The following is a 24,127-nucleotide window of genomic DNA, read 5'->3' as shown; positions in this document are numbered from 1 at the left end:
GGCTTCTTCTTACTATCAGAGGGTAGAGTCTATTCATCACTGCTTTCGTTTTGTCGATTGCTTGTTTGATATGACTTTTCCAAGTAAGTCCTTTGTCAAGCGTTATTCCTAAAATTTGGCTTCATTTTTCCAGTCGATTTCTTCGCCGTCAACTAGATTCGTTGTCGCAGTCTTCTCTTCTGAAGTAATATTGCTTGGCTCTTTTGTCCATTAAGCTTGATTTTCCACTTTATTCACCAGTAATTTGTTTCGTCAATCGTTTCTTGTAGAACTTGTTCTATTACTTCTGAGTTGCAGTGTCGAGTTGCTGTGCCTGTCGGCATATAACGTTTGCATGGTTCTTGGATTCTTCGGAATATCGTGAATGTATATGTTGTACAGAAGTGGCCCAAATACTGACCCTTGGGGAACTCCAGGCTCTATATCTCTTGTTGTGGACCATTCTCCTTCAACTTTCACGTAAAATCTTCTATTTTTGAGATAATTTATGATCAATTTGCATATTTTGCTCGAATATTCAGCACGTCTCATCTTATATATTAATCCTTCATGCCATACTCTGTCGAACGCTCTGGCGACGTCTAGTAAAACAAGACCTGTAGCTTGTTTATTTTGGAATTCCTCTGTAATGTATTCTATGAGCCTTATTAATTGTTGCTCTGTTGAATGCTCTTTTCTGAATCCGAACTGTTCTGGTGGTATTAGTTTCAGATTGTCGGTTTCCTCATTTAGCGTCGTGGCTATAATTCTTTCTACTACTTTTCCTAACGCCGACAGTAGACTTATCGGTCTGTAATTTTGTGGGAACTTCTTCTCTTTGCAAGGTTTATTGAACACTATGACTTCCGCTATTTTCCATTTTTCCTGGTAGTGTTCTGTCCTCATTATTCCATTCGCGATATTCGTTAGAGCAGCTATACCTTTTCTAGGTAATTTCTTTAACATGACACTCGTTATTTTATCGCTTTCGGGAGCTTTCCTCTTCTTCAAACTTCTAATTTTTTCCCTGATTTCATTTGGCGATGTTGGTTTGGCTATTTCAGCAGCTGCTGGTAATTCATTCATTTCTTCTTCACTTTCTTCAACCAGTTCTTCCATTATCTTCATCTTTATTATCGTCGTCTATCCTGTAATTAATTTTCGATTCTCGTTCGATCGCGTCCGCCAGTGCATCTGCCTTATCAGTATTGTTATACGCCCTTCCCCTTTCTCCGTATAGGGGTGGGATTTTAGTATTTTCTCCTTGTAGGCTTTTTTGCATTCTCCATACAGAATGATCAATTGCATTCAGTTCTTGAACCCTTTTATTCCATCTGCTTGTTCCTAGATCTTTCAGGGCATTTTTCAGAACTTGGCTATGGCGGAAATACATGGATTCTCAGATGCATCTCTGAAAGCATATATGGCGCTGTAGTATACATAAAAACAACAGACAACCAGACACAAATGGGTACACCGACGTAGGACTCCTCGCTTCCAAATCGAAAGTATCACCACTAAAAAATACAAAGACAATCCCGCAGTTAGAACCCTGCGCAGCTCTTCTTCTAGCCAAACTCATCAAACGCTGCGTTACGGCCCTGAATCACAACAATTCAAAAATATTCACCTCGTCCGACTTTCAAGTAGTATTATCATGGATGAACGCTGACGCTCTAAAGTGGAAAATGTTCGTCGCAAACAGAGTTCGAGTAATCCCTAACCTGCTAGGTCAAGGTCACTGGTACTACTACCGTTGGAAACAATATCACTTGCATTCAGCGATAAACTCCAGCACGAACGTCGTAATAATTATTGTCATTGTTTTACTTATTGTTCACTTTTTTTAATATAGGAAACAACAACAAGCTCCGACAAATGCACACGCGAGCAATGGATCAGTTCATCCTGAGGAGATCGAGCTGCAGCCAATATACAATGATCCCAGACCAGGCAGTCATCTCCAGGGATGACAACCACCAACAAAGAAATCAAGACCAGAACCACATCATCATGGCCGCCGAGAATATGTACGAAACGTACAATGAATATCCAAAATTAGATATATCAAAAAATTTATAAACTGTCAACGCATATTTCGTAAATTCGAAATTATTTAGATCATTGTCTCTTTCATAATTGTTATTTCATGTTCATGTTCACTCTTCAGTTGCATACAAAATAATCTCTGCCGTGTTCTCACCAAAGTTTGGTAGAGAATTCTGCAGAGAGTTCTCGGCTGTTACAAACGAACTTAACATACATACTAATATTTTCCGCTGATTATGGCCCTAACATTATTTACAGAATTTTGAGATGGAATACAAGATCATGATCACTTCACATTAGGAATACCAGTTTGCTGAGATTTTGCCCTATTAATAGTTACATTCAACAAAACTCTGAGGTACTTGAAACTTATTGAGCTGCATATCTCGGCAATTTGAACCAAAGATTCCTATTATTTTCATCGAATTCATTGAGATCTGTAACATTTCGAGGAAGAGAGTCTTATATGTAGCAAAATCCTTCCTTATATTTCTATTTTTCGTCAGATTCAAACTATCACTTATTCTCATAAAATTGCATGAATTTCTCTTTTCGTCCACCGTACGTGAAAGTTGTTGTTGAGTGTATTTCAATTCGGTTGTACGGGAAAACTGACTGCTTCGTTTTTAATACATTTCTAGGCTCCGGGAAATGAGCTACATATGAAATATTACCAGAATCCTCTTTTCCCTTTGATTTCACATTATTACATTCCTTATTTTTCATCAGTAACAGAGGTTGAATTTACAATAATAATCGGAACGTTTTTTGTTGCATCGGCGAAATGACGAATTCACTCCTACTTCTTTTATTTACCTGTTTATATCTCTTTTCAACAACTCTCTTCCAAATTTCGAAACAAATCTTTGTATAGGCTACTCAAATTATATATTATTGAGCGCCAAGTTCAGCAGGAACGGGATTTTTAAGAATAAAATTCCGGGTTGAGGGTGTTGATAGATTGTTTATTCTTCACAGAGATGTGTTTCGTCGAGAATAAATCAGTTCTGAAACCAACAAATTTTTTCAATAAGATTGAAAACCAAGAATTGATAGTATTAAAAAAAAAATATTTCACCTACACCAAGCACCACTGTCTTGATTACTGTCACCAAAAACAATTAATTATTTCAGTTTTCGTCATTTATGATTATTAATATATTATATTACTGCTTAAAATCTCAAAGAACACCAGATATCAATTCAAACCGAAGCTAGGTACTTTCTTCAAGTGAATTGGCTGCGCATACCAGATCGCAACAAATTACATAAAAGACATACACTCCCCAACTCGAGAAATGGAAATCAAAACTATACAAGTTCAGTATTATCTGAAAACCTGAAAACATTGCTTAAAACATTTAATATCAAGAAAAATAAAAAAGGTATAATACACTTATCAGTAAGTAAAATGAGTTTGTACAGCTGGTACAATCTTTTCTGCTAAATATTTCATCACAGTGTATGTTGTATTTACACCTTTACTCATCAAATTCCACAGAAAATATCTTTCTGCCTGTAATTTTCGGGACATCTCTAACATCTCCAACTGTATGGATTCATTCGCGTTCTTAAAATCATCGCAATTATTCAATGCAATTTTCAGTTGCTTTCGTAAAGAAGATAGATCTCTCGACATTTCTTCTTTTTCAGTCTCGTAGGTGGTGATCTTAGATTTGTTCTCAGCATTTTCTGAAGTAAGTGTACGGAGTTCTTCTGAATGAATCTTGCATGCTTCTTGATGAGTTTCCAGTTTACAGTTCAGGTTTAGGTTGGACTTTTGTAGAGTATCCACACATGATTTGAGATTTTGTAAGTTTTCTCTTTGTATATTTATAACACTTTCTAGTTTGTTATATTGTTCTTGAGTTTGCTTCCTTTCAGCAATAATTTTTTTCACCTTCTCTTTTTCCCTTTGTATTTTTATCTGATGTGCATTCAAAAGATTAGTTTTCTCTTCAATCTCCTGCTTATAACATGACGTTCTTTCATTAAGGCGTTCTAATTCGGATATAAAACAGATTTTATCTTTTTCCAAACATTCAACGTGATTTCTCAAATCTGAATTTTGTTGAATAATGTTATCGTATTCTCTTTTTATTTCGTGGTATTTAATGAAAATTTCTTCCCTACGTTGGCTTTCTGATTTTCTGAGGTTCTTGAGGACTTCTACCTGCATATTAAGATGCTTTATTTTATTTTCTTTGAACAAGATAGACGACTTGAGATCATTATATCGTGATCTACATTTTCTCCACGAGTTGAGTAGTAAATATTTGAAAATTAAACGTCCTGCATCTTGAGGGAATTTGGCTTCAGGTATAGACTTTCTAGGTGAACAATAAATTTTTATTTTATCTTCTGGTGCGGCCGACTTCAAATATTTCTTATTCGTTATTCTGACTGGTTTGTCCACCGAGGAACATTCTATTCTTGCCGTCGTTCGTAAACCCTGCTTTTTATGCGACGTCTTCGTCTCCTTGAGGGCCATTTCGAGCTTCGCTTTCATGTCTTTGGTGTTCTTTGGAATAGGTGTAAATTTCCTAGAAGATGGTATAGGGTTTCGTATTCCATTGATTTGTTTAATGCCGTCTCCATCCCCCGACATTTCTTTGACGGCAATTGTGGTTGGTTCGTGCAAAGAATGAGTGTTCATCATGAATCTATTTTTGACATTCAGTGAATTTCTTGTTTGATGTCATATTTTCTATCGTGACTCACTAGGACAATAGATACAATATTCTGACTTCTCATATGCTCAGTTTGACGGAAATTTATTTTATGGTCATGAATATGGATAATAGACTTCAAGTGCTTCAGAGTAGGTATATTTGCATCATACCTAGGTTACTGGAAAATCACTAACTAAAATTTTTTAAATGGCACGTTTTTTCGAACTAGAGCACAGATAAGCTGCTGCGGTTTTCTTCACAGTAGCATTGAATATTTTGAATAAATATTAATTTTTTTGAATTAGTTGATGCTTTAATTTTGAGATAATTTTTGAATGAGCTTTTCTGTATTCAACCCATTTCTCATATTTTTTTCGAAGACGGAATATTCTTCTTCGGATGTTTGGTTGGCGGGAGTTTGTTGCTCAAAAAAATCCTTTGATATATTCAACCTGATACCTTAGAAATCATATTGTCCTATATCAAAGAAGAAAAATCAATTAACACTACCCACGATCTACATACTAAATTGTTTAATTAATGTCCACCAGAATTTGAAAGACCATAAAACATGCAACTAGTTTCATCAGTACAGAACTAGGCATGAGGGCCTATTTTTTTAAGTCCTAAGCATCAAACGACGAAATACAAGTCATCGCCTACCTCAACGTGTATTTAATTGTACAATAACCTGCCCAAACAATTCAAGAAAATAAGGACAATGCGTAATCAATGCTGATCGACAAATGTTTTGAAAATGTTGAAGAATTCTTCTTAGATTGCATTAAATAAGTTCCTTTATTTCAGTTTTCCTTTCATTGTCGTTATAAATGGTACTTTTTTTGCATTATTATACTATAATTTTGTTGTTGTATTATTATATTGTTATTATTGTTTTATGCTAACGGTTCCTATACATGTATGAAGTCTTACAGGAAAAATAAATGACTTCAGCCTAGCGGCTTCAACATTGTTCCCTAGAGTAATATTCATTTATACCAGATATCCCAGACATCAAAAGAATCAACCTCTGTAGGAGCCCTTTCCCGGTTTTCGTGCTCCTGATGGTGGTTGGGTCCCGGCTTCTCCTAGGCTCGCCGATGCCGATCGGCTCCATATTGTCGGTTAGATTCCTGATCTACCCGCACTTTTCATAAGAAGAACTCCTATAGAAGTACACAGTGTTCTTTTGAATTCACGATGAACTTGCCCACCGTTCTCGCCGTCCCTAGTAGTAATCCTTTCTGCATTATAGATATTTTCTTTCTTCTAAAAATTTCTCAAATTATCTGTTAGTTTCTTCAGTATCAAGCCTGTAGATGAAATGATAATAGGTGTGGTGTTGATATCTCTCAACTTCCACTCCCCCCTTTTTCCTTGGGATCCATGTATTTTGCGATCTATTCAATGTTTCTATCTAGTGGATCGTTATTATTTGGAATCTAAACCTCAATGAAAAGTGCTCTGTTCATATCCTTATTCAGCAAGATTAGGACGAGTGTATTGTGAGTTATTATCCAGTCTGTGAGAACCGTACGATCCTAGTAGTGCTTTGTGATGATCAATTTTTAATACAATATCCTGATGGTAATTGTACCTAATAGGAAACCTTTTTTATTTAAGAAGTTGGTATTTTATTTCCAATTCTCGGTGAATAATCTTGGTATAATTTTGGCAACAGCATCATGTTTATTCTTGTACTTCGTGCCTGCGAACTTCTGGCACCCACTAGAGGAATCGTTTCCTGCGTCGCACAGCCATGGCAAGGATGAAGCCCTCTATCTCGGGAAATAACCTTCAACCAGTAATTGGACGGAGAAATTATTATTATTAACATATTATCCCGATTCTCCGAATCATAGCGAAGTACCCCTCAGAGAACCAGTGTGTGGACGTAATTATGGTTGACATCACTCTCGTGCCTTCTATGCACGCTAATCAGTTTCTGCATTTTTCATTCTGCATATTGTTAGACGATTTCCAAGTGGTCTTGCTGCAGCTTTAACGGAGAAGAACCATCAGTATCACAAACTACTCGATGAAGTTCTACTGAAATAGCTTTGTTCAGACAATACTTTCGAAGTCCTTCAATTGCCTGAGAGGCAGAGTTGGAAAAAACAACACTTCCATTTTTTCTGTAAGGCTGCTAAACTAAAAAATGATGATCCAAGCAATGATAGCGAATAAGTAGCTCAGTGCTGAGGAAGCGTAGGTATTAATCGATTTGATCAGATTCTTGCTGTTAGGACCTGTTTTCAAAATGATCTCAATTTTCTAGTGATTATCTCCGTTAATTCTTTCTTCAATTTTCTGGAACATACAGGTTGATAAATATACAATTGCTCGACCCCAAAAGTGTCGTGGCAGCTCTGTTCGTTTTATTGAGCTCCTAGGGTGATGTTTATGCTGTCAACTTCCGTTTTTCAAATTAGAACACCATTTTTTTATTGCAGAAATAGATTCCTTAGAAAATTCCAAGTTATTTTGATGTAACATTTTTCAGTTTTGGTTGAAAAATTCTCTCTGAGCGGAAAAATTCGAAAAAAAAAATCGAAAATAGAGCTCCGCTGAAACAAGAATAACTTCGAGGTTTTTGGATGGAAAATTTTCATTTTTGGGATTTTCCAAGATGTAAGATTGATGTATCCACTTTGAAAATCGAAATCGCGATTCATGATACAGGGGGTGAAAAAATCGCTCTCAAAGTCAGAGATGACAAAATCGTGAAAAATCAATTTTTTCAAATTAGAACCCCATTTTTTTTATGGCAGATATTGAATCTACGTTAAAAAATAATGTGAGTGTATGCATCACACTGTAACGGGTTTGGTTCGGAAAAGGGGTTTAATCTCGAGCGCCAGCTATTCTTTCAATAGGGAGAAATAGCAAACCCACCCAGGTACCTACTAGTCGGAGACAGAGTTCGGGATTATCTAAGGTGGTAGCGATAACAAGTACTTTAAAACCGAATTTATTACAACAATCTAAATTACAGTGAACCATACAGTTATTTCCAAGTCAAGAAATATATACATATAGCTGATGATCAAGTTCAAAAATGAGGAAAACAGAAATGCAATAACTTGTCACGGTGATCAGAAAGTGAAATCAAGGAATCGAAGAATATTCAAATCAATTATACTCAGTCAGGTATTAAAGAAAGCAAACAATTAATAGCGGTTACTTTGATTCCTTCTGAGACAATAACGGATGTACGGGGTTTATACAAAATTTACAGCAACCGGGTGTCTCAGAAAGATCCAAGTCTCTGTAATCGGTTAATTCAGCAATGGGTTTGATCCCGAGCTCTTCCAGTGATTTTCAGTGTACAGGCCAATCAGAATTGAAACTATTCATTAAGCGGGACGGGGTTGATGCAGGTGAAACACAATGCAACAATTTACAGGATAACGGGGTAGTTTATCGTGGTCTCTCCGTGGCAACCTTGGGTGTACACGCCAAGCATTACCAGCAGAAAAACTTCGAGACGTCTGCCGATTGGCTTCTGTCACCAGATAGCCAGGCGAGAGAAGTCTGCGGTAAACGGAAAATCTACACGGAACACAACAGGGGTAGTACGGTATAAGTTACTGTGGTCTTTCTGTGGCAACCTTGGGTGTCACACGCCAAGCATTATCAGTAGAAAAACTTCGAGACCTCTGCCGATTGGTTTCCGTTACCAGATAGCCAGGCGACAGAAGTCTGCGTTAAACGGGAAGTCTAAACGGAACACAAATGGGGTAGGACAGGATAGGTTACTGTGGTCTTTATGTGGCAACCTTGGGTGTCACACGCCAAGCATTACCAGTAGAAAAACTTCGAGATTTCCGTCGACTAGTCTTGGTTCACCAGAGAACCAGGCGACAGAATTCTGCGTTAGACAGGAGAATTAACAACAAGGATTAACACAATTAAACAAATAAAATAATGCAACTTTGAATCACGAAGTATGCGGTATCAAGAAAAGACTTACAGTTTGTTCCGGTACGGTAACACCACCACTTAGCGAAAAAAAATGAAGAAAAGCAAAAGAAAACTCTAATAGGAAGAATAAGTGAATCAGACTAAAGAATGAATATTGATGGAAAACAGAATTAATACCGAATCAAGATTGAAAAATGAACGAATGAGTCTAGAATACAGAATCGCAGAATGACTACCGAATGAATAATGAATCGTCTGGTGGTGCGGCCCTATTTATTAACTTTCCAACATGTGGACGGTCACGTGCTCAAAATTGCACTCAAAATTCAGAATTCTCGAATATTCTCCCGAGAAGGAATATTCTCGGTGGCAGTTATCTCTTTATCGGTAAAAGAAACTGTCGTTATCTGCAATCCACGTTGTTTTATACTGAATTCGATGTGTTTTTGTGGACGGAAAAACAACGCCGAATGCAGAAGGACACTTTTTCTTTATTTTGGATTCTTACGGCGGATTAATGATGGAAATTTCAATTATACGGAATTTGAATTTATTCATCAGGATTCTGGAAAATATTTCTAAAATGAAACGGCATAACTATATTGAAACTGAAATCTCCATCAGACGGTGTTGCATTGCTTCAACTGGAAAATTCAGGGTAACGGATATTTAAGACGAGGCTTGATTTTTAAAACAATCAAGTCTCGTTACAACACCCTTGCCCTAAAGTGGATATTTTCTGAGTTAGTCACAAAAAACTGTTTTTTGTCTTGAATTTTCAGCTATTTCTTTCCCCTTCACGCCAAAAAGATGAAATTTTCAGGAACTGTTACTTAAACCATGTTTTACATTTTACTACCCTAATATGCAAGAGAAAAAAGTTACAGGTTGTTCCTAAATAGATGGCGAATTTTGATTCGAATTTGTATCGGAAACCTCTTTATTTCAACTAATCGGCCATCGGTTTTCTCTCCAGTGATAAATAAATAATTCCTTATGAACCATATGCAAAAACTTACCATGTTTTACATTCTTCTTTTTTGATGATAGATATCATTAATTGCATCTGCCAAATTCCTCTTTATTCAGTAGCATTTTGTGTTTACTATTAATTTGGTGATAATTCGTATTAAGTTATAAAATCGATCACTATGCCTAATTTTACCAATGAAGATTATTTAAATCTCATTCTACTTCATGGAGAATGTAATAAAGTTGTAGATAGAACGATTCGACTGTTCATTGAGAGGTTTCCTGACCGACCCAGACCAACGAGAGATACCATTAACAGAACCATGACAAACTTGAGAAATGTCGGATCTTTCGTTAAGAAAAATATACACAGAGAAAAAAGTGTAGTAAAAGATGAGAACAACGAAATTACAGTTCTTGCATATTTTTGTGTGAATCCTCAAAATTCTAGTTATAACTGCGAGAGCAAAGATGCCGAGATTGATCTGGGATTATCTCAATCGAGTGTTTGGAGAATATTAAAAAAACATAAAATGCACCCATATAAATTCAATAGGGTACAGCATTTGAAGGAAACTGATTTCGTCAGGAGAACCGAGTTTTGCGAAGCTATGATGATTCGATTTCAAGAGAATGAAAACTTTTTGGACTGTATAATTTGGACAGATGAATCTAAATTCACAAAGAATGGTTCTTTCAATAGGCATAACAGTCATTATTGGGATGAAGAGAACAAACACCACTTCAGACAATGGAACTTTCAAGAGACCTGGAGTTTCAATGTTTTTTGCGCCATCGAAAATAATGCAATTCTCGATGTTCACATTTATGATGGGACTTTAACTGGTAAGATAGAACACTACACATGTTTGCATTATTTAAAGAATGTTCTACCTCAGGAGATAGATATTCTGACATATTGACTCAAATAATTGAGCCGCTAGTACAGAACCATAATGACTTATGGTATCAACAAGATGGCGCGCCTCCACACAATTCACTCAATGTGTCAAATATCCTCTACAGGCTATTTGAAGATCGATGGTTGGCGAACAATGGTCCACATCTTTGGCCACCACGTTCTCCCGATTTAACTCCTTTAGACTATTATGTTTGGGGTAGGATAAAAAATATTGTCTATGCGTTCAGGTTTGTTTAGATTTTTAGATTCATAGTTTTGAAACTCAATTTGGGTTTTAAACACTTTTGCAGATCTTTTCCTCCTGATGAAATAAGAGGGCAACGCACGAAGCATTCCTGAGACGTATAAATAAATGTCTAGAAATTAACGGTCAAAACTTTGAGCATCTTCTCTAGTTATAACTGCGAGAGTTTGCCATGGTTCTCCTAATAGTACCTTGAAGTCTGTTTCAAGAAGGGGTGAAAAATCTACAGCAGGGTTCAAATAACAGTTCCTGAAAATTTCATCTTTTTGGCGTGAAGGGAAAAGAAATAGCTGAAAATTCAAGACGCAAAACAGTTTTTTGTGAATAACTCAGAAAATATCCATTTTAGGGCAAGGGTGTGATGCATACACTGTACCGAAACCCATTGATCAAATAAGTAAAATAGTCCTTGTGTCATAGGCACCCAGTATTTATATGCGGTGTGTGTTGTGTTGCCCTGCCGATGAGCGATAATATTGCGCCTCTGTTTTACTGTTTTGCTGGTGCGTTTGTTTCTTTTTTTTTATTCTTATCGGCATCGCATATTGGGGAGAAATAATACGCGTTGATCGTAATGAAGGTTGATTTCTTTAAGCGTGAACCCGGAGAATAACCGATTATCATAGATTTTGGAAGTCATTGAGATTGGATTCAGGTCATTCTTCTAGGTATGTAAATGAGACGCTGAATTTCCTTTTTTTTGATTCTGTCATTCTTCTAGAAATAAATCTTAATCGAACATCATTGATTTTCTTTATATTTTGGCCAACTCCGACGACCCTGAATAGCATAACTGTACATCTTGGCGACCAACTAGCGGGGCTAAATTATGGAGGAACGAAATTACAATTTACGATCCAACAAAGAAGTTCTGATGAAAAACAAGGACTCGTTGTCTGAAAGTGAGGTAAAACTTCCACCAGAAGATAACACTCATCATGAAGGTATGAACATTCTTGAAGTGATTGAAGAATGCTCAATGCCAAGTGCTGAAACCATAGTTCATAAAGGTGCAATTTCGAGACCAAAATCACAGAATGCACATATCGCTTTTTCTGACAATCTAACACCGAAATCTGGACAAATTCCGAACTTACATCAACCAATTCCTAGAAAAATATTCAGAAATGAACCAATATATAATGCTTATTCATTTCCTCAAAATGCTGGTGCAGAGAGTTTGGCGTATCAGGCTGCTGAAAGTAATCAATTCAATATTTACCAGCAAAATCCTAGCAATAATTCACAGATTCATCTCAGTGTATTAATTCAGAAAATTTTAGTTGATACAATCAGTAGTATGAAAATAAGTTCAAATGCATCCGATGAGAATTTTAGTTTTAAACAATGTAGTGACACCAATGTACAGGGTGGTCTGAATCCAAATACTCTTCCAACACAATCAAACCTTCCTGTACACAATTCACCTTTTTCGCTGAGTGATGTAAGTAAGTTGATGCCTAAATTTGATGGTGAAATTGATAAACAACCTCCGGAGTTCTTAGAGTTTTTTGAGAGCAGTATTGACGTTACAAGAATTCCGTTCAGTCATATAAAAGTACTTTTAAGTAGGGCATTTGAGAAATCGGCTAAGCTTTGGTGGGATGCTTTTTCAGTCAGTTTCGTTGATTACTACAGTTTCAAACGTGCGTTTTTGTCACACTTTTGGGATATTAGAAGGCAGAGAAGGATTAAGGATAAGCTGGAAAGTGGTCAGTATAAAGCAGGAACATTTGTTAATCATTTTAATTACTGGGCGTCGATGACACGCTATTTACAACCTAACTATTCACCTTCAGAGTTCATAGATTTGATAGCGCCACATTTTCCCCCCAGTGTATCTTGTGTACTCTTGGGATGCACAAACTTTTCAGATGCAGTATCTAGATTGCGACATGCAGATGAATATTTCAAAAATTCTAATAACAATAATCATAGAAATTTCAGTGATCAAAAAAGAATTTCTGAACAGCAAGGCGGTTCAATTTCGGAATTTCAAGCGAAGAAAAATTTTGAGAGAAAAGGGACTTTCAAAAATGTTTCGTGCGTACAACTAGATGAAGATAATTCGGGAAACGAATTGCTCCCCCACAACTAAAATCATGTGTGGGGGCAAATGAAATAAATTTAATCTCGGTCAAAAATAATCCATTACAAGACTTGTTGGAGGAAGAGTGTGATTTTGAGCATTCTCCAGAACAAGATAGAAGTCCTTTAATACTAATAACATTTTATGGATTGCATTTTCTGGCTTTGATTGATACGGGAAGCAACGTTACGGCCATTTCTGTGGATGTGTGGAATCAACTTTGCAATGTTGGGGAGTCGATTCCTTACTTTGCTGTCACTGGTGTTAGAGTAGTAGGTGCCATAAAGGCAAAATCTCAGAAAGTTTCTTCACAAGCGCACATAGATTTTCTGCTAAATGGTGTGAAATTTACTTTTGAATTTTTAGTCATTAATGGTTTATCTCAACCGGTAATTATTGGTTGTGATTTTTTGCGGCGTTTTGAGGCTAATATTTTGTTGTCCCAACGTACTGTATCGTTGAAGTATAGAGGTGAGGTTTTAGTTGTAAAGGAAGTCGACAATCATAATATGACGTTTTCATCTGAAATACTTTCAATGTCGAAAATAACGAGCAAAGTTGTACCTGATAAAAACATTATAATTTGTAATGAAGATAACGGCGGTTTGTCAGTTGATATGGATTTATTTTCTGAAAGTGACAGAGTTAAATTTTCTAGATTGCTTGCTGAACATAGTGATATTTTTTCGAATATACCAGGTCGCACATCTCTGTATTCGTGTAAGATAAGATTGAGAGATGAGTCTGAATTTTTTATAAAACCATATCCTATTCCTATAGCGCATAGAGAAGCAGTTAATACAGTCATTGATCAGATGATTGCTTGGGACATCATAGAGAGGGCAAATACACCTTTTGTATCACCCATCATGACAAGTTTGAAAAGGGATGGCACTGTTCGCTGTGCCTTGACGCCAGGCATTTAAACGATCGCATGGAATCAGACTTTGAAAAACCGAAACCAATTCAAGAAATCATCAGCTTGGTTTCTGGAAAAAAATATATGTCGTCAATGGACCTAACGCATGGATATTGGCAATGTCCGTTAGATGAATCCAGCAAGAAGTACACAGGTTTCATGGTTGGTACGAAAACCTACCAATTCAAGGTGTTACCATTTGGATTAAAAAATGCTACAAGTGCCTTCACTCGATGCATGGATTCTGTTTTTGGAAATGAGTTCAGGGAATTTTTGGTGGCATATGTTGACGACTTACTGGTTATGTCTGAATCTTTTGATCAGCATATCGAACACCTGAATAGAGTTTTCCTACGACTAAGAGAGGCAGGCCTCACTCTCAAGAGAAATAAGTGTCATTTTTTTCGTCAACGGATAAATTATTTGGGATATATTTTGACTGGTGAAGGAGTACAGCCAGACCCAGCTAGAATTCAAGCGATCTCGGACTTTGAACGTCCCATTTGCAAGAGGAGTTTGCAGAGATTTCTTGGTCTCTGTCAATATGACAGAATTTTTTCTGCGAAATTTGCGGAGATCACTGCACCACTTACAGTTCTCTTAAGAAAGAATGTTTCTTGGAGATGGGGTGATAGTGAAGAAGGTGCGTTTCGGGCTTTGAAACAGGAACTGTCCCAGAAGGTAATACTGTACCACCCAGATCCTGCTCTTCCGTGGCATGTCCAAACTGATGCAAGTGATGTCGGCATAGCTGGATTGTTGTTCCAAATGGTTGATGGTGAGAGAAGGATAGTGGCCTGTGCATCACGCTCATTATTAGATCGTGAACGTAGATATGGCGCATATGAGAAGGAAGTTCTCGCGGCTCTGTGGACTATTCAGAAATGGAGGGTATATCTTTTAGGAGGAAAATTCACTCTTTATACAGATTGTCGAGCAATAACCTATATCACATCATGTAGGTTGCTATCACCAAGAATAACTCGGTGGGCCTTGGCGCTGCAGGAGTTTGATTACAAGGTTGTTTACATTCCTGGTGCTGAAAATGTTCAGGCTGATGCGTTGTCGTGGCATGCATGCTCTAGACTGTCATCTCCTGCGGAAAAATGCTTCGAGATAAATGCTTCTGATCTATTGAAGTTCTCCAAGCAGTTCTTGGAGAATCTGAAAAATATTAAGGACTATCAGGAAAAAGATGAGAAATTTTCAGCCATTGTAAAGTGTATGGTGGACGATCCAAAATTGCAGAGGCAGTTTTTCTTGAACAAGGGTGTTCTTTACAAGAGGTCAAGCGAAAATGACAAAATGTATCTGTGCATTCCCTCTGTTTTGATTAGTGACTTTGTGAAGGAATATCACGCGGTTCTTGGCCACTATGGAGTGTACAAAACTTGGATGGCTATGAAGAATGAAACGTGGTGGTCCAATATGCACCGAAAGATCAAGCAGACTGTAAAGAGCTGCTCGGTGTGTCAAAAGGCCAAGATGTCGGTCCTACCTTCACCACCACTGCAGAATATAATACCTGAGGGAAAAGATGACATAGTTGCCATGGACCTGTATGGACCTCTCATACGCAGTAGAGGTGGAACACAATACTTATTTGTGATAATAAATCTATTCACCAAGTATGTAACGCTGTATCCTCTTAAAAAGGCCACATCGAGAGCTCTTCTTACGAGAATGGTGAAAGACTATTTTCCTGAGCATGGAAGGGTGAAACGAATACTGCATGACCAAGGTACGCAGTTTACTTCTAAGGTCTGGAAGAGATCAATGGAGGATATTGGGGTGAAACTGGTGTACACTTCCGTTAGACATCCCTCGGCAAACCCGTCGGAGCGAGTAATGAGGGAGCTTGGAAGGTTGTTTCGAACATATTGCTCGGAGCAGCATTCGCGATGGGCATATGAGGTTCCCAGACTCGCAAGGATTCTGAATGAAGTGATTCATGAGTCAACAGGCTTCTCTCCTGCTGAACTCCTGTTGGGGTCCCCCCAGTTGAGGCTATTGCCTGAAGATCTGCAGGTTGATCGTGACGAGAAATCTTTAGACAGCAAGCTCTTCCTTGCGGCGGAGCGGTTAGGCAAGAATGCTGTGAAGCGTGGTAAGCGTTTTTCGGGTAGGAAGTCTACTCAGTTTCAACCTGGTGATCTGGTTTTGTTGCGTGCGAATGTTGCTTCCTCTGCAATCAAAGCGGAGACAAAGAAGTTTTTGCTTTTGTTTGAGGGACCTTATAGGATAAAGAAACAGATTCGTGTTCATACTTATCTATTGTGTGATGAAAGTAATGTTAACAAGGAGCGAGGGATTTTTCATGTCTCCCATTTGAAACCATACATTCTACCAGCTCCTGATTCGCGTGTTTGCCGGTCTCAAGAGCTTGGGGGGCAAGATGTACCGAAACCCATTGATCAAATAAGTAAAATAGTCCTTGTGTCATAGGCACCCAGTATTTATATGCGGTGTGTGTTGTGTTGCCTGCCGATGAGCGATAATATTGCGCCTCTGTTTTACTGTTTTGCTTGTGCGTTTGTTTCTTTTTTTTTTATTCTTATCGGCATCGCATATTGGGGAGAAATAATACGCGTTGATCGTAATGAAGGTTGATTTCTTTAAGCGTGAACCCGGAGAATAACCGATTATCATAGATTTTGGAAGTCATTGAGATTGGATTCAGGTCATTCTTCTAGGTATGTAAGTGAGACGCTGAATTTCCTTTTTTCTGATTCTGTCATTCTTCTAGAAATAAATCTTAATCGAACATCATTGATTTTCTTCATATTTTGGCCAACTCCGACGACCCTGAATAGTATTACTGTACAACACTCACATTATTTTTCAACGTAGATTCAATATCTGCCATAAAAAAAATAGGGTTTTTATTTGAAAAAATTGATTTTTCACGATTTTGTCATCCCTAACTTTGAAAGCGATTTTTTCACCCCCTGTATCATGAATCGCGATTTCGATTTTTAAAGTGGATACATCAATCTTACATCTTGAAAAATCCCAAAAATGAAAATTTTCCATCCAAAAACCTCGAAGTTATTCTTGTTTCAGCGGAGCTCTATTTTCGATTTTTTTTTTCGTATTTTCCCGCTCAGAGAGAATTTTTCAACCAAAACTGAAAAATGTTACATCAAAATAACTTGAAATTTTCTAAGGAATCTATTTCTGCAATAAGAAAATGGTGTTCTAATTTGAAAAACGGAAGTTGACGTCATTTTCGGAAAAACCGGAGGTGCTCATGCCTTGAAAATATTTTAGATTTCATCAGCATCGTGAAATACTTATAAGTGCTGAATTTCATGAAAATACGTTTAGTAGTTTCCCGTATAAATATGAGTGAGGTTCCTCGTGAAAGACCTTGTATAATGTTTCATCTGAATAAATAAATAAATGAGGCCTTTATTTCTTTTACAGAAATCTCAAGGGGAAGTTCACCCAAAGGTGTTTTACCACTTAACCCTTGTTTTTATATGAATAAAAAATTAAGTGTGCAATCCATCCCGAATAATAAATAATAAACACAAGAACAATAATAGAGCAAAAAATAAAACAGAAAAAAATATATATAGGTATATTATTCATTTTCTTGCCTCCTCGGAGACTGAAAAGTGTTATACCGAACCACTGAGCAAGTATTCTCTGATTTTATTCTTGAATCTACTATCTTTAAGTTGTTTAAAGTCGTAAGGAATCTCATTAGGTATACAATTTATAGATGTTGTATCTAAAACTTCTCTGAAAGGTTGAGGTTCGATGGAAAGGGCATGAAAGTAAGCCTCTATGTCTAATGTTAACATTGTGGACATCAGTTCTGTACTGCAACCTATTGAAGAGATAAGGTGGTTTTTTATTCATAATTATTTTATGGAATGTACAAAGCGCATGAAAGTTAAAACCAAGTCTCATAGGAAGCCAACTCAACTCAACTAACTTATGGGATACATGATCAAATTTTCTAATTCCGAAAATAAACCTTATACAGCTGTTCTGGACACGTTGAATTCGACCGAGAGAGTCCTGATCCAAACAGAAACTGTACACAGGAGAGCAGTAATTGAAATTAGATAACACTCACACAGAAGTTTTTTGGTATAGATAGGTAAATAAGATCTGTGCGGATATAACGCTCTTAAAGCTCCATAAGCTCTCCGAACAGTGCTCTCCACATGCTCGCGAAACCTCAGTGAATCGTCCAGAATCAACCCTAAATTTCGTGCACTATCGACAAACCCGATAACATTGTTCGCTACAGTTGGTCTGAGGTTATCCTTAACGAGCTGTTTGTTTTTTTTGGATCCGAAAGCCAGGGCAAATGATTTTTTGGGATTCAAAGACAAGGGTACAAAACTTTTTCTTGAGGGTACATTTCGGTACAAAACTTTGAAAGAAAAAATATTTGCAATTTCAAAAGTGGGGAGTGAGGATGTCTACGACCCCTCAAACCGAAAACCGTATTTCCATCATTTTAATTAGGGGTACAAAACTTTTTTCCCACGGTACATTTCGGTACAAAACTAGTACAAAACTTTAGCGTCAAAAAGGGTAAGAATTCAAATTTGGGGGGGCTGGAGACTTGGACCTCAGTACCAGATATAAGATAATTATATGCCCAGAAAATAATAGTTGATATTTAACAACAAAAGATGAAAATATTATTGAAAAACATAGTTATTCCACGAAAACCAAGAAAAACTATTTTTAAAGACTCAGAGCAGGGAACAAACAGAATTGAACAGTGATATTTAAATTTTAAAGCAACAAGAAGAAATTTGAAGTTACAAAAATGGTTTCAATTAGGAAATCGGACCTTGGTCCATAGAATAATAAATTCTACTTATCGATTGAAATTTATTCTGGGAGGATTCTGAATTTGTAGGAGCAAATCGTTTATTTTATTTTTAAAATGATTTTGTTTCAGAGATTGGGAGTGAAAACCCTAAAAAGATTCTTAGGTAATAAATTCTTTTTGATGCTGCAGCTTTGAGTAAATAAATTAATAAATGAGTAGTATTTGAACTCTAATGACTTATCATGGATACAGGAAAATACACCGATAAAGATAGAATCACCCATGCAGACCAATATAGTACCGATGAAGACAAAAACCACCGATATCGGCCAATACCGCTAATGAAGAGTAGAGTACTATTAGGAAGTATCTCCCAAATGTGACATTTTTTTGTTTGTTTTCTCCATTGGAGTTTAGTTTTTATTTTACTGTTGGTAATCTTGTAGTTTCATGAATATATGAACATTGATTGTTTTTGCTGTTAGAATAAAAAAAAAATTAAGAGCTGTACACAGTTATCAATTTCTGAATAACTTACAGTTTATGTTGAGTTTATTGTAATTTTTGTCTAATAAACTCTTATTATATTCTTATAGTCTTTAGCCTTGCTGCACTCCTTTCCAGATGAACATTCACTTATACCAGATATCTCAGACATCAAATATAACGCTCTGTTGGGGCCCTTTTCCGGTTTTCGGGTTTATGTTGGTGGTCGGGTCTGGGCCGCTCCTCGGTCTCCCGATGTCGATCGGGTTCTTTCTCTTCCCCTTTTATATACCTTTTGTTCGTTGGGTCCCTAATCTATCCGCATTCCTTGTCGAAGTCAATGCTCTTTCTTGCTGTGCACTTCCCAGGAACTTGCGTGCCTACCGTACAAAAATTGAACTGTAGGGAGATTTTTGTATTCGTTATGGAACGTGTGTTAGAATGAACCAAGAAGTAAACGGACTTGTCGAACATTGTAACTAATTTCATTTTTGACTCCATATTCCTAACCATGAAAGGTTATATTTTTTTCATATTTGGACATTGAGCATGGATCAAGAGATAACCATTAGATTTGTTCGACATTAGGAAGATTGAAAAATTTGAAAATTTTTTAAATGAAAAATTATGACGTATTACAAAGTTAATGAAGAATGTTTTTTTTTTCAGAAACGATCCTTGGTGACTTTCAAAGAAATGGAGAATAATTTCACCATTTTGGACTGTGAACTGCCTATCAACCATAATTACAGTAGTATCTTTGGATCAATAGACCTGCCAGAATGGGAGGCTTACCTCACGATTATAACTTTATCCTTTATAATTTTTTTGACAATTGTTGGAAACATTCTTGTTGTATTGAGCGTTTTCACATATAAGCCACTAAGAATTGTACAAAATTTTTTCATTGTTTCGCTTGCTGTGGCAGATCTCACTGTCGCCATTCTAGTTATGCCTTTAAATGTTGTTTATATAATTCTAGGCCGATGGGTTTTTGGCATCCACGTTTGTAAGATGTGGCTCACTTCTGACGTTCTTTGCTGTACTGCTTCCATTCTTAATTTATGTGCCATCGCTCTGGATCGTTTTTGGGCGATCACTGATCCTATAAACTATGCTCAAAAGAGGACGGTGAAGAGAGTGCTCAGTCAAATAGCTGGAGTCTGGATTTTATCATTAATGATCAGCTCACCCCCTTTAATCGGCTGGAACGATTGGCCTAGTCCTGAAGAATTTCAAATTCAACAAACCTGTAAGCTTACAGAGCGTAGAGGTTATGTTGTTTATTCTTCATCAGGTTCTTTTTTTATTCCACTCCTAATAATGTCGATAGTTTACTTAGAGATATTCATAGCAACTAGAAGAAGACTAAGAGAAAGAGCAAAAACGTCAAAACTCAACGCAGTCGCCAAACTCAAGAATCAAACTACTTCTATTGAAAACAAAGAATTAAATCCAGACAGAGAGTCCGCTAGTAGCGAAACCAATCAGAATGAGCAACATGATGTTGAGGCGAATTCGAAAAATAAATCGAAACTGAATAAAAAAAAGAAGAAAAAGAAAAATGAAAACTTCAAATCTTTAAACGATGGGAGTTTGAAACCAATACTGATTCACGACGACTCTTTCACAGAAAATCCATATTCTTCTCTTTCTCGTAAAAACTCTAACGTTTGTGATACTATTGCAGCGAAAGAATCGAGCAGTTCAACAATTGTTCAATGTTCTCAACTCAGTACTTCGAAGAATTTTTCGAAAGCAATAGAACGGGATGTCCGAAAACCTGGCATCATATACCAATTCATTGAAGAAAAACAGAAAATTTCACTCTCGAAAGAGAGGAGAGCTGCTAGAACACTAGGAATCATTATGGGAGTTTTTGTTTTTTGTTGGCTTCCGTTTTTTTTGATGTATGTTATCGTTCCTTTTTGCGAAAGTTGTTGTCCGCCGTCCAAAAAGATGATTAATTTCATCACATGGTTAGGCTATATCAATTCAGTTTTGAATCCTATAATTTATACTATTTTCAATCAAGAGTATAGAAGAGCTTTCAGACGATTACTTGGTTTGAAATCATAATCCAGCTGAATCGGAAATCTCTTCTATTTTTTCAAAGTGTTACTTTATGACCGCTTCATTTCATATAATAATAATAATATAGTTTATTCTGTTTAGCTACAGGTATAAACATTAATCACAGAAGCGTGATATAACACACAAAAATAGTAACAGTAGCAATTTTTTAACTCAATAACATTTTTCAAAGACAAAAAATACAGAGAATAAATTATACTCAAATCAGTCTCTTCATTGGGCACAAGTAAGAAATACAATTGAAAAAATTCAGACCATATCCAACATATCAACGACGGAACTGACTGACGGGATAACATGGGTTTGCAGATATGAGAGGGATATTGAAGTTTATTTGGTCTCTTGGAGGTTGTTTAAAGTTCGGTTAGTGAATTTAATTTGATAACTGTATATTGAGAGTAGGTTCATTGCGTATCTATTATGGAGTTCTCCCAATTTAATCACCCAATTTTTAATTTTGATCTTTTGCACTTTAGGATTCTTGATATTCTTAAGGTCCCCAGGAACAGTGTTATACAATCTTGGTGCAAGATAGGTGAAACATCTCTGTCCTATACGTTTTTCTGCTCTTGGTGTGCGATAACAATTCCTGTTAGGTCTTGTTTCATAGTTATGTTCAATTGGTTGAAGTTGAATTTTTCCATAGGTCATGGCGAGAAAATTTGCAGCACAAATAATTGACACGGGCTCATAATTTTGGATATGGCATACAGATAATCGGAAGGAAATAAACGGGGTTTTCCAGAGACAATACGAAGCAACCATTTCGTTATTCTTCCACCCTTCTCATATGGCATTTGAATGCTCCCCCCATCCTATTATACCATATGCCATCTGAGGGCGACACAAATTTTCAAACGTGTCACATCTAGGTACCTTTTGAGATAATTGAACGTATACAGAAAACATCTAAGTTTTTGTACCAAGGAGTCTATGTGTTTATCCCATCTCAAATGCTTATCAACTGTGATTCCCAGATACTTGACATGATCGGCCTCAGTGATCGATATGTTGCTGTCAATAACTAGATCACCCATATGTGGAAGTCCCGATTCATAAGGAGCAAATGGAAATTATCTTGTGTTATCTGCGTTCATTGTGAGTTTATTCTCCAAACCACTGTCCCACCTTCTGAAGATCACTCTCAGTTTCTTTTTTGAGTTCTTCCCAAAAACTATTCTCATATATCATAACGGTATCATCTGCAAAACTGATGGCTTCTCCTTTTTTTTTCATAAACATCAAACTATTCACATATATGATGAATAATATAGGCCCCAGTACTGTTCCCTGAGGTACTCCGTATATAATCCTTTTGGATTTGCTCTTGGTATCCGCTATTTTAACATATTGCTTCCTATATTTGATAAATATTTCTTCATCAAAGAGTAAGCCTTTCCCCTGAAACAGTTTCCTTAGTAGCTTTTTATGTGATACAGTATCGAAGGCCTTTGTGAGTTCTATGAACACGCACAGACCAACCTTGTCACCATTCAACCAGCTATATATTATTTCCACCAACTTTTTCATTGCATCCTCAGTAGATTTGCCTGTCCTGAATCCGAACTGATTTTCGGATAGAATTTTGTTTCTTTTCAAAAAGTTGACAATACGAATTTTTATAATTTTTTCTATAATTTTTGCGGTATTGGAGGTTGAGCAAATCGGTCTATAGTTATAAACATAACTTTTTTCTCCTGATTTGTACATTGGTTTAGTAACCCCCACCTTGAGTATGTTTGGAAACTCAGCAGCTTGCTATTTCTTCGCGTACATTCTTCAAGAGTTCTGCTGAGATACCATCATTTCCTGGCGCTCCATTTTCTTTTAAATCCGATATGACCTCTTTTATTTCATTTTCACAAGTTGGAAATAGAAAAAAGGTTTCATGAATAAAGCCTTCTTCTCTCACCGGAACCTCCTTTATATTTTCCGGAAGTTGTTCGCCTATGTCATTGAAATATTCACTGAGCTCCTCCACCATTTGTTCTTTTAGTCTAAGCTCTTGTCCCTCACAATTTTTCATTATATCGATTTGTGTTTCAGTTCTGAAACTTCCAAAAAGGCTATCGAAATACGACCAGAGAGATTTTGCTTCAGAATTATTATTCGTCATTAAGTTTTCAATGTGATTTTTTTCTGCATTTTTCGTTAGTTTCTGCAATATTTTTCGGTATCTTGCATAATCTCTCCTCATTCTCATGTTCAACGGAACCTTCATTATTTTCTTATATAAAATATTTTTGTAATTGACAGATTTCAAAAGGCTAGTAGTAATCCAGTCTTTTTTTCCAGATTTTCTGCATGATAGCTTGACTCTTGTTGTGTTTTTCCGCGTATGATGCGTCAGTAAATCAATGAAAGTTTCTGTAAAAGTGTTCACATCTCCGTGTTCAATTGAATTATTCCAATTAATTTCCTGCAAATCATTTTTCAATTTACCATAATTCACATAATCTTTATATTCGACATCTCTTTCATAAGGTTTTTTCTCAAAATCGAGACATAACACTATTGTGTAGTGATCAGTTATATCTGTACGGACAATGAACGATTTGTTCTGGTCTACTACTGGGTGACAAGATCCCAAAAAGAAATTATCCAAACAGCAATTTCTAGAAGGCCTGGTAATATCATTTATATATATATTATGATCTTTATCCGAATGAGCTAAATAAACTCTTATATTCATCAATGTATTCATTGGTTTATAATAAGTCTATATTTATGTCACCTACTGAAACGTGGCAATCCCATATTTTTGTCTTTTCTATATACTCAAATAAATCATTGTTGAATTCTCTAGGGCACGCTTGTGGTGAGCGATAAGTTCCTGTGACTTTCACAGTCCTCTCCCTCACCCTTACATCTTCCTCCAATGCTTTGTTATTTAGGTCTATCAAGTTAGCCCGGAAGTTGTGGCATTTCGAAAAGAAAATTTTTTCAATGAAAATACTAGCAAAGTGCTGAAGAAAA

At 36.5% G+C, this 24,127-nt stretch overlaps 2 protein-coding genes across 3 annotated transcripts in view; one reads left to right on the top strand and one right to left on the bottom strand.

Annotated features, from left to right (window-relative positions):
• Window positions 1-21,136, top strand: part of LOC123316059 (probable G-protein coupled receptor No18) — a 262,468-nt gene extending 241,332 nt beyond the window's left edge. Inside the window, exons 2-3 of one of the 2 annotated variants that reach the window (XM_044901979.1) lie at window positions 19,727-20,762; window positions 20,817-21,136. In XM_044901979.1, the coding sequence (XP_044757914.1) occupies window positions 19,754-20,762; window positions 20,817-21,136 (1,329 nt within the window). In that variant the 5' untranslated portion in view covers window positions 19,727-19,753. Of the gene's footprint in view, window positions 1-19,726 lie in introns of both variants that reach the window. The other variant, XM_044901978.1, reaches the window with a different exon arrangement.
• Window positions 3,376-4,813, bottom strand: LOC123316060 (kinesin-related protein 4-like). Its single transcript, XM_044901980.1, has one exon. It carries the CDS (start codon window positions 4,685-4,687, stop codon window positions 3,428-3,430), a length of 1,260 nt encoding a protein of 419 aa, XP_044757915.1. The 5' UTR covers window positions 4,688-4,813; the 3' UTR covers window positions 3,376-3,427.
• Window positions 21,137-24,127: the final 2,991 nt, after the last annotated feature.

This window comes from Coccinella septempunctata, chromosome 6, assembly GCF_907165205.1.
Source record: "Coccinella septempunctata chromosome 6, icCocSept1.1, whole genome shotgun sequence".
Lineage (NCBI taxonomy): Eukaryota > Metazoa > Arthropoda > Insecta > Coleoptera > Coccinellidae > Coccinella > Coccinella septempunctata.
This window is presented reverse-complemented; position numbering and strand designations above follow the sequence as displayed.

Coding starts and splice junctions, on each gene's coding strand:
- LOC123316060 (XM_044901980.1), bottom strand. CDS start 4,687: ATGATGAACACTCATTCTTTGCACGAACCAACCACAATTGCCGTCAAA.